Source organism: Nyctereutes procyonoides, unplaced genomic scaffold, assembly GCF_905146905.1.
Source record: "Nyctereutes procyonoides isolate TBG_1078 unplaced genomic scaffold, NYPRO_anot_genome, whole genome shotgun sequence".
Taxonomy (NCBI): Eukaryota; Metazoa; Chordata; class Mammalia; order Carnivora; family Canidae; genus Nyctereutes; species Nyctereutes procyonoides.
The window spans coordinates 17,825,352-17,836,517 of NW_026575125.1; the positions used below are offsets into that span (position 1 = coordinate 17,825,352).

Here is an 11,166-nt window from a genome sequence, read left to right on the forward strand (position 1 = left end):
GGATAACTGTTTATTGTAAAGGATCTGTTCGAGAATTCCAGCTCTTAACTGCTGTACTCATTAATAATTGTGATTGTGGGAGTTGGTATTCTTTTACATAATTGTATTACCAACAGTATTCAAAGTGGTAAAAAAAAATCTTGAAAAACCGTAGGTTAATAGTTTGAGGTGAGATGTAAAAAATCAATAGACAATGTAGTCATTAAGTGGCATAAAAAGAAAAACTAAAAGTAGAAGAAAATATAGATAGTAGTAGGAGAGGCAATATAGATTCAAGTGTGAACTTGGCTTTCATATAGATCTAGGTGTACTTCTTGGCTCCATTTCCTATTGGGTACCTTTGGGCAAGCTACGTAACCCTTCTCCTCTCCTCCCCCCCTTCTCCCTCTCCCTCTGTCTCCCAAGAGTATGGGATGCTTCATGAATTTGTCTCATCCTTGTGCAGAGGCCATGCTAATCTTTCTGTATCCTTCCAATTTTAGTATGTGTGCTGCTGAAGCGAACACTACATATCCTTTCTCTCTCTCTCTCTCTCCTCTCTCTCTCTCTCTCTCGGAGCAGAGGGAGAAGAAGAGAGAGGGGAGAGAAGAGAATTTTAAATAGGCTCTACTCCTCACCCAGCACAGAGCCCAAGTAGGGCTCCATCCCACAACCCTGAGATCATGACCTGAGCCAAAATCAAGAGTCAGGTGCTTAGCCAACTGAGCCACCCAGGCGCCCTTTTGTAACCCCTCTTATTTTTTCCCATTTTAAACTGTGGATAATAATAGTACCTGTAGATGTGTTGCTTATATTAAATCAGAAGGCAGACAAAGCATATAGTAGGCACTGATTTGTAGCTGTTATAGGCATGGATGGAAGTCATTTTTGTTCATGTGGCAGGTGCTGTGGATCCCAGCAGCAGTTTGCATTTTCCTCCCTCCTCTAGAAGGGTGTATATGCTTCCACAGGAGCCAGCTTACACGCATCTATTCCTTTTTTGGAAGGTTCTAATAGAAGACTGTATTCCAGTACTGAAGAGGTACGCCAAAGAAGGGAGAGAGTTTGATTATGTGATTAATGATTTGACAGCTGTTCCAATCTCCACGTCTCCAGAAGAAGGTAGATTCTGTTTTTTTTCTTTTATAACCAACATGTTAATGAAAATGATTTTTTTTTGGGCGCACCTTGTGAGAATGGAAGGCTCTTAGAGATTGTCTCCTTAATAAGTTCCTTCATGTTTTCAAGGGTGGTTCAACTGAGGCCCACAGTGGAAGGATGGCTGGGTTTCTGTCACCAAATGAGTAAATTTACTCAGTCATTTGAGAGAAACATTAAATAAAATGATGCATAATCACATCATTGAGAAATTAGCTTGTTTGGTAATTTTCTATTCTGTGATTTTTAACTTGTCATGGGACAAACTGGTGACTTTTCTAAGCAACACTAGAAACAGTTCCCCATTCTCAAAACACACACTCCAAACCGCTGCCCGCTCGGCGTTTTGGTGTTAGTGTTCTTTCTATAACTTTGCCTTCCTGCTGAGTTTGCAAACTGAGTCCCCACCTGATGACCCTTGCTGTTTGTCTCGGGATGTCACTACTTCCCCCTTAAAGCTGTTATTTTTCAGAGTTCCACTTCTGCCTTTCTGTCAAATCATTACTGGTATCGTGAAAGCAGTGCTCAGCACATGGATATTTGTTTTTGATCATGCTTGTCTGTGCACGTGTGTGCAGGACACCCAAAAATGACAGCAAATTTTCACGAATGAGCTCTTGAATATTGGGTCTTAAGCTCTTGGCTGTTTTCTTTTTTTGGTATTGTTGAATATTAATGTGGATATTTGATTTTAGATGTTGTTTCTGATGCAAGCAAACCCATGTTTGTATAACATACATTTTTCTTTTTAACATCCAGATTCCACATGGGAGTTTCTCAGACTGATTCTTGACCTCTCAATGAAAGTACTGAAACAGGATGGGAAATATTTTACACAGGTAGACTGCTTAACTGTTTCTTCCCAAAACTCTCCATAAGAATTTTATATTTGAAATTTGCATGCATTTTATTGGAATTTGTCTCTTAAGGATAGAACATTATAACTGAATTATGTTCTTTCAAACAGTAGGTTATAAATAGCTGACCTGTCATCTTGTGGGAATTAATGAGTTCTGTTGTGTCCTTTTATTGCGCAGTGTCCTCACTCACTGACCTGGGGCTGTGGCTGTACTATGATGTACTGCCACCAGATGGAGACACAGATCGTGATATTTTTGTTTGGTTTTGTTTTTTACAATTTTCCCTCTCATCCTCTAGGAGATTCTTCACTGGAAAGCCGATTTATCAACATAACTTTCATAAATTGCTTTGACTGTAGTATGAGCTCCTACCACCAGATGGAAGCAAATTGTTTTTTTTTCCTCCTCTATGGGATTCTTAAATTGGAAAAAAAAAAAGTTTAAAATTTGTATCTGTTATATAAAAAATATACATATAACCTACTAAAGCCCTGAAGAAAATTCTGAAAATGACCACAAAAGGAGCTAAATGATGATCTGAGTCACTTTATTGCTACAACAATCCCTTGATTCATTAGCAGAAGATAAGCACTTACTTAGGTAGTACTGCACTGCACTATGGTCCCTATAATTCTTATTAAGTGCTTTCGGGAGATCTCCCCCACCCCTTTAAAAAGCATTAGTATATTTAAATGTCAAAAACTAGTAGAGAGGTCTTAACTTTATTCTCCCAAGGAAGCATTTTAATGCAGGCCCGGGGCAGTTGATGGGATCTGAGATTAATAATGCTGAAAACAACTTGGCAACTGTCAGACACCTTGAATTCGTCTTCAGCCCATCCCATTCTCTTCCCCTTCCCTTCCCCATGGTGATTAATCCTAGACCTTGCCCTTGGTGAAAGTATTGGGAACTTCAAGGGAAACAGATGACTATATGAATGGATTTTTTGGCCTGATGTTTAGAAATGAAATTTTTTTGACACATTCTAGGCTTGACTCTTAAAGCAGGGATCTGCAAACTATGGGCCAGATCTCTCCTACTGCTTGTTTTGATAAGGTTTTCTTGCCAGACAGCCACACCCATTTGTGACATTTTACCTTTGGCTTCTCTAATGCTCTAGGTGCCCACTGAATGGTTGGTTGGGATGGGGACTGTGATCTGTATGCATAAATTCTACATTCTGGTCCTTTACAGATGGAGTTTACAGACCCATGATTTATAGGAAGTCCACCATGAAACCTGCTTAAAGTTGTCTTACTTTTGTGAGAACAAACCAAATTCAATAAGTTAGGTTTTTTTCATGAGTGGCTATTTCTCAAGCTGAGCATATGGCTAGAATTTGGTTCTTAGGTTTCCGTAAATAGAACTCTCCAGCAGCTTAAGTTGGGGAAGAATGGGAGGTTCTGGGATTTTTCACCAAAAGAGACTGAAAACCGTTCGGGGCCACTGTAGGCAGCGTGGCACAGAACAGGCAGACTTAGGAAGGAAGTGTGACTGTTCTTTTGTTGTGTTTGCCTGCTAGACTGCTGTCTTGGGGAGCTGGTATCGTAGGGTGGGGGGCTAATACAAGTGCTTGCTGAGCAGATCACCACAGCTGGTTTGTAGATACTAATGATCCAAGCTTTGATAATTTGCCATTACCAACCAACTTTTAGGAAAAATCACGCCCAGGGCTGTTCAAAAGATACATTAGGATAGGTTTCCTGTCCCTGCATTCATTACAGTTGGAAACACAGGGCAAGCTCCTTTATGATATTCTGGGATCATATAGTACTTTTGGTGGTTGAATGTGTCACATGGTGCAATCCATGTGGAGTAAGAGTGTAGAAGAGGCAGTAGTTGAGTCAAGAGCACAGGGTGGTTTGATTCAGGATATGCTGATTTGTCATGATGTATGTTTTAAATTTTTAAAAGTTTTTAAAAGATTTATTTATTTTAGAGAGAAAGTGCATGTGTGCGCCCACGTGCATGACTTGAGGGGAGGGGTAGAGGGAGACTCTCCACTGAGCCTGGAGCCCAACCTGGGGCTCGCCCACAGCCCACGAGATCATGACCTGAGCTGAAATCAAGAGTCCGACATTTAACCGACTGAACCACTCAGGCACCCCCGTAGTCCTTTTTAAAACTGCCATGTGGTAATGTTCAGGAGATACTCTTGATTCACGCCTACCTCCCCTTCCCAGAGCATGTAGCTCAGAACTGAAGTGTCAAGATGGGATGAAAATGTTGTTTGACCTGTTACTTGGCGACAGACAAAACCTGAATGTCCTGCCTCAAATCGCTTGCTTCAAATCGCTTGCTTCATAGTAGCAAGTTCTTGATGTCACTAGTATGACTGTGACTGCACGAACACAGCCTAGTTACTGCACCACAAAGCTGGGGAGGTGTAGGGAACGCTGTGCTGTGGAGTGGGTGGGAATTGAGTGGCTCTGGTGGGCCAGGGCGGGGGGCGGTGGGGGTTGAATCCAGGGAAGATTTGCTTTCAAGAGACTGGAAGAGACAGGTCCTGGGACCTTACCTCCCTCACTTGTCTTCCCCACTCCCCATTAAGATAAACCCTGAAGGTCTTTTGATATAAAATTATGTGGCATTCGCATAAGTTATGCAAAATACCACCAACCCTCACTTGAGAAGTGGACATTAACTAGTACCTTCGCTTGACACATCAACATTCCTTCCTAATCCCTGTCCACCTTCCAGAAGGTAACCTATCTTTACTGTTATTCTTTTTTATTCCTGTTTTTCTCTTATTTCCTCTTCCTCTCCTCTTCTCTCTCGTAAACTCTGTGCCTAATGTGGGGCTCAAACTTATGACTCCAAGATCAAGAGTCACACACTCCTGACTGAGCCAGCTAGGTACCCCCATGTACTTTTCTTCCTTTTTTTTTCTGTTAAAGATTTTATTTATTTATTTGATAGAGTGAGAGAACACAAGCAGGGTGAGCAGCAAAGGGAGAGGGAGAAGCAGGTTCCCCCACTGAGCAGGATGCCTGATGCAGGGCTCGATCCCAGGACCCTGAGATCATAACCTGAGCCAAAGGCAGACATTTAACCAACTGAGCCGCCCAGACACCCCTCCACCCTATACTTTTCTTTGTAGATGTTTTACATGTGTAATTTCCTAAATCATTATATTTTGTAGTTTGCTTTAACTTGATGAGAATGGTGTTGTTAAGGATGTATTCTTCTGGACCTGTTAATTTTTTTTACATTACAGAATTCATAACCTAACTTAAATTTAAAAGAAAAACAAGGGTGCCTGGATGGCTCAGGCAGTTAAGTGTCTGACTCTTTTTTTTTTTTTAAGATTTATTTATTTATTTCATTAGACCATGAACAGGAGCAGCAGAGGGGGAGAGGGAGAGAATCTCAAGCAGACCCTCTGCTGAGCATGGAGCCTGAAGCAAGGCTTCACCTCATGACCATGAGAACATTACCTGAGTCGAAACCCAAGAGTCAGACACTTAACCGACGGAGCCGCCCAGGTGCCCCATGCGTCAGACTCTTGATTTTGGCTTAGGTCGACCTCCACATTGGGCTGTATGCTGGGTATAGAGCCTACTGGGGATTCTCTCTCTCCCTCTGTGTCCCCCTCTGTGCTCTCTCAAATAAATAATAATAAAAGATAAAAACAATACAGAATTCTATAAAAAGTGTCACCTACCCACAGCTAACACGGGGCAAAGAAAACTTTCTAGAGCCGAACTACTGAACTGGGATTTACCTCTTAGGATGGCACTCCTCCCCACCCCCTCCAACATTACTCCCTTCTCATACTTTTTTTTTTTTTTACTCCCTTCTCATCCTTAAGAGGTGTTTAACTCTCTGCTCTTGGGTTTTTGTTCTGCATCTCCAATATGTCTTTTCTTCCTTTTTTTTTGGGGGGGGTCCATTGAGGCATTTTATTTGCATCTGTGTATTACATCCCTAGAAAAAGGAATCACAGGATTTTCCCTCTTGTGTATTTTTGTATTGCTTCTTCATGGTCCATGATGCCAGCTAAGGTTGTCAGCACAGTGAAACCAAACTGGTGGAGGGGGAGCCATTTTTCTAGATCTTTCAGTTGTACATCAGATCTGGGGCTGATCACTCTGCATACACTTGTTTTACCTGCCTGTGAGGTTGACAGCAATTTTCCCAGCTCTGTGATCATCAGTGATTTCAGATTCACCAATGTAACCATGCTTCATCATCACAGTTAGAAACCGGACATTGACTTTGGAGCATGGCTTATTAAGTACCTGGCATTTGCCTCTCTTTTCGGCATTGTTAATGTTCTTGAGAGCATCTGCCAGGACATTGATGTGCGCCATTATGGCAGCAGAGACAGATCCAATATGTCTTTCTTAAGAAAAAAAATGTATTTCCATTTAAAAACAGGAAAGTAAAGTAAAATGTATCACATTACTTTTTTTGGGTAGGTCTCCATTTGTGGTGAGGTTTTTTTCCTTTTTTTTAAACTACTTTTTGACGGTGTTGGGGAAGAACAAATTGAAACTTTCCTATTTCCTTACCACATTCTTACTAAGGACATCCTCCCATATGCCCTCAATAAAGAGAATGCAGTGTCAATTTTAAGATGGCAAGAAAAGCCATTGAACTGTGCACCTAGGTGGCATTTCCATTCTATAGCTTCCCCAGTGGTGATGTGTTCTAAAAACATCCAGGCAGTGTTTTCTATTTGTGAATCTAAAATTACACATGTGGTGTTTATATACTCTCACAGTGAACTTAATGTTGAAACCAAATTATATACTGGTGAAGGGCACTTTGGCCAAATCCCACTGCAGGACCCTAGATGATGGGTTACTAAACCGGCTGGCACTAAAGGACGACGTCATGCTGAGCAAATGTGCTAAGTTAAAACCACGGAGGGCAGCTCTCAGAATAGTTCTTTTTTGCCCACTTGCCTGTAACTGGTTGGTTGATTTCAAAATATCCTTCTTGGGGATGCTTACATCACAGGATGCCTTGCCTTCATTTGTAAGTGATTTTCATTTTACATTGTACTTCCCTATTCTAAGGCACAGTGATAGTGAAGAAGAAATAGAATCAGCACATATATTCAGTAATCTTCAGAATGTTAAGAACTTTAGAGGTTAAAGGGAAATAGGTGGTATTAAGTACCCATTTTGAAAAGCCCTTGGGGGAAAATTGTGCTAATATGATAAGCCCTACCCCAGACCTACTGAACAAATTAAATTAAGAAGCACTGCTCTAGGGGTGCCTGGCTGGCTCAATCAGTGGAACGCAGAAAGTGGCACTCTTAATCTTGGGGATGTGAATTCAAACCCCACGTTGGGTGTAGATATTACTTTCAAAAAACAAACTGCAGCACTGCTGTAGAACCATGCAGATACTATATCCAGAGCTCTACCCTGTTCTTGGCCAGCATCTGATTCATCCTTTTTTTTCTCCACGGTCACAGAGTAGCTCACTCTTTATCCTTGATGGTCCAGAAGTGGAAACTGTCCCTGTAGCCCCCAGCTGACTTCACTGTGTCTCCTTGACCACAGATTAGAACAATGAAGTCAGGAGAAAATGATAAGGAGTCGAATTTCAGGATAGCCTTAGCACATATATTCTGAGTAAACTTTTGTCCTCTTCGACCTTAAAATCAGATATTTGGGGGAAAGCATGGAGATGGGAATATAGTTCTGTGTCATTGTTTCAGATTCTTAGGGAGGTTGTAGTTTTAAGCCATTCTGGAAATGGAAAACATGATCATTCTGATGCTTCATTCTCAACACTGTGGTGACAACTGGGCAAACATTTTGAATGACTGTGTATGAATCTTTGCTCATTGCAATGAGCAATGTTGATACAGTGACTCTGTTACTAGTGAGACATTGGTCTTCCTGCTTTCTGTTGCTTCACTCTGAAGAGTTTGAAATGGCTTGGTAAATGAGGTAGAAGGATAATGAGCTAATGGATCTGTAAGTAGAACTGAATGCAGTTTGTCAAAGTACAGAAGCCTTATCTTCAGAGATGAACTTTTTCATCTAATGCTAAAATTGGTTTCATTTATTAGAGACCTTCCCATGAGCAGGGGCCCTCAGTAAGACTCAAGAATCCCATTGTTTGCTTTTCTCTCTTTGATTTAGGGTAACTGTGTGAATTTGACGGAAGCCTTGTCGCTCTATGAAGAACAGCTTGGGCGCCTGTATTGTCCTGTGGAATTCTCAAAGGAGATCGTCTGTGTTCCCTCATACTTGGAATTGTATCCTTGGACCATAACACTGTATTGTCAGATCAGAAGACCCAAGTAAATCCCATGCCAGTTCAACATTTGAAATCCAATAATAAATGGGATTAGCTCTGTACTATATAAGGCCACGGTATTCAATCGTGGCCGCACGTTGGCATTCCCCAAAACTTTGAAATAGTGCTGCTTCCTGGGTCCCACCCTCCGATTCTGGGGTGTGGCTTACCACAGCCTCCCTAGGTGGTTCCGCTGATTAAGCGCCATTGGTTGTCAAAGGCTAGCCCCAGAATTGCAGCATCCCCTGGGAAGAAGTTAGGGTGCAGATTCTCAGGCCCCACCCAGGAGAGGCTGGAGGGAAGTCCTGCTGAGCCATCTTAACCGGCCGGCCAGGAGACTGACGTACATATATAGCTTAGGAAGCCCTAGTCGGGGAAGCACCACTTGAGCTGTAGCAGGCAAAAAGAATGAATATACTCATGTTATTTTATTTTTTTACACTGAAAAAGTACTCAAATTTTTAATAAGATTTTGAAAAATATGGTTCTAGAGACTAATATCTCAATGTGACAGAAATATACTTAATTGTGTATCACTTTATTTACAAACTACTACCACATTCTTATTTCTTTTTTTTTTTTTTTGCTGGAGTTTTAGTTAAAAATTTTTTTTTATTGGAGTTCGATTTGCCAACATATAGAATAACACCCAGTGCTCATCCCAAGTGCCCCCCTCAGTGCCCATCACCCAGTCACCCTAACCCCCCGCCCACTTCCCCTTCCACTACCCCTTGTTCATTTCCCAGAGTTAGGTGACTCATGTTTTGTCACTCATTTTACTTTTATATTGAAATTCTCCCACTTTAATATTAGCTTCTACACTTCACCTGATCCTGGCTTGTACTAGAAACCACGAGCCAAAAATAATGCCGGGGATTGCAAAGTTAATGACGTTGGTCTTCTTTGTTAGTTCCCCTTTGTAAAGTGAGTCCTGAGAAAAACCAGAATGAGAGTATTATCGTTGGAAATTTAAGATGCTGTTCTTCCTAAAAGGCAGACTCTAGTCTCCAGATAAAAGCTTCCTTATCTGAGGTGGCCGAGTCCAGTTTCCTGTCACAGCAGTCTTCGTTGCTGTCTAGGATCCTGTGACTGCTCCTTGCCCACGAGCCCTGGCAGCCTGTGGCAGAGACTCAAGCCCTAAGAAACCCCCTAGGTCCTGGGAAGGAGGGGAGCAGTCTTTGGGGTGGCCGTTTTCTTCCATGGCCTGTGGGGATCCTTGACCTCTCTCCCCCTCCCAACGGTCTCATTTTGGAGCACTTTTTACAGTCAGATCTGTTTATATACTGAGAGATTGTAGAAACTCTCAGTCCCTCCATCCTTCTACCTTTTCTCCTCTTTCTCCCTACCTCTCCTTCCCCCCCTCCCCCCATCCCCAATCTCCCCTCCCTCCCACCCTTCCTTGTCATATTCATTCCCTAAAACATCTAAAGACTTAGGAAGCGGTAGCATCACCCAAGGGAATATTTGTATGCCTTTAGCTTTTTCTCCACTTGGCTCCCTTCTCCCTTCCAGTGTCCTCCCGGTCACAGAGGGGAGGAGTCCAGGTGGTCAAGTGGCCATGTTTTAAGAGGCCTTAATTGCCATCACCTCAGTGCTTCAATCCATGAAGCTTTCAATCTATCTTCCAATTAGTAGGTTAGCAAACAAATTTTAAGTGCTGTCTGTTCTTCCTTGAATTGCCTGCTCTTATTCCTTGACTCCTTGTCCAGGTGGGTATTTTACACTGTTTGGAAGAAAGCTAAACCTTGAAGACCAATCTCTCCTAATCATGTGTGCTGCAAATAGCCTTCCTGACCTTCATATGCTGTACATGACATCGAAATGAGTCAGGCAATTGATTGTGAATTCCTTCAAGTTTTCTTTTTTTAATTATTATTTTTAATTTAAACAAAACAAATGGAAAATGTATATTTTGATGCGCTGGGGTGTTAATTTTTTTGAAAGTCAGCTGAAGGATGATTAGACAGCACAGCGAAGGCTGCTAAATGCACTGAACCCCTAGAATGTGATTTTTGTTACTTTTCTGTGTGTGTGTGTGGGCTTTTTTGTTTTGTTTCAGTAGACTTCAAATTCGGTTGTTTGGAGGAATGAACATCATTGTTTTATTCTGGAGGGAAGTTCTTTGATGGTGTTTCTTTCCCAAAAAAATTGACCTAGATATTAAAATTTGGTGCTTATAAGAAAGAGTTAAGAAAAAATGAATAGCAATGCTTCGATTAAAATTATAAATGAGAAATTTCATGTGTTTGTTGTTTTATTTCAGCCAGGTCCCCGTTTTCTCACTGTTGATCTTACAGAACAAAAGTGTCTCCTGGTCTCATTTATCTCTTTATAACAGGATGGCCTTAGGGCCTTTTTTGAACAGTAGTAATGACTTCATTTACCACCGTGGTAAATGATACACAGCCTATTACATTCACCAGTTCTTCGTTATAAAATTGACCCGAGGATAGGAAGAGATTTGGCCTTACTGTAAAGTTGAAAGTCAGAAGCTTATTTCTATTCCCACTGTTATTGGTGTATCGGATGTGTATCGGTCCTTTTCGATTGCCGCAGTGAAAGCAGGGAGATTTTTTAGAGACACAGGGATAGGATGATAGTTTGTGGAGAGACCCGCAATGAGAGCAGTGTACGCTCTCCTAAGGAAGTGCGGGTAACTAACAGCTTGATAGTGTGTGGATAACAATCCACATCAAAGGGAGAGGTCTGCTGACTCAGGTTATTAGACATCAGTGGTTATATTGTTTTTATAAAAGGTTTATGCTTTATCAAGGGCTTGAGTTCATTTATGGTGAATTTGCAGTGAGCACAGCATTAGAAATTAAAATCTTCAGTGTGGGTTTGGAGATAGAATTAAGTGTCAACCTGGAACCATCCCTCTTCCTCCCAAGATAGATTTATCTAACAG

At 41.5% G+C, this 11,166-nt stretch overlaps 1 protein-coding gene and 1 non-coding gene across 2 annotated transcripts in view; one reads left to right on the forward strand and one right to left on the reverse strand.

Annotated features, from left to right (window-relative positions):
• Window positions 1–10,494, forward strand: part of SMS (spermine synthase) — a 53,182-nt gene extending 42,688 nt beyond the window's left edge. The window contains exons 8-11 of the mRNA XM_055338815.1: window positions 987–1,101; window positions 1,897–1,976; window positions 8,102–8,217; window positions 9,968–10,494. Coding sequence (XP_055194790.1) covers window positions 987–1,101; window positions 1,897–1,976; window positions 8,102–8,217; window positions 9,968–10,007 — 351 coding nt within the window. The 3' untranslated portion in view covers window positions 10,008–10,494. The remainder of the gene's footprint in view (window positions 1–986; window positions 1,102–1,896; window positions 1,977–8,101; window positions 8,218–9,967) is intronic.
• On the reverse strand, window positions 403–506 carry LOC129518929 (U6 spliceosomal RNA). Its single transcript, XR_008666267.1, has one exon. It is a non-coding gene; the product is annotated as a U6 spliceosomal RNA (small nuclear RNA).
• Window positions 10,495–11,166: the final 672 nt, after the last annotated feature.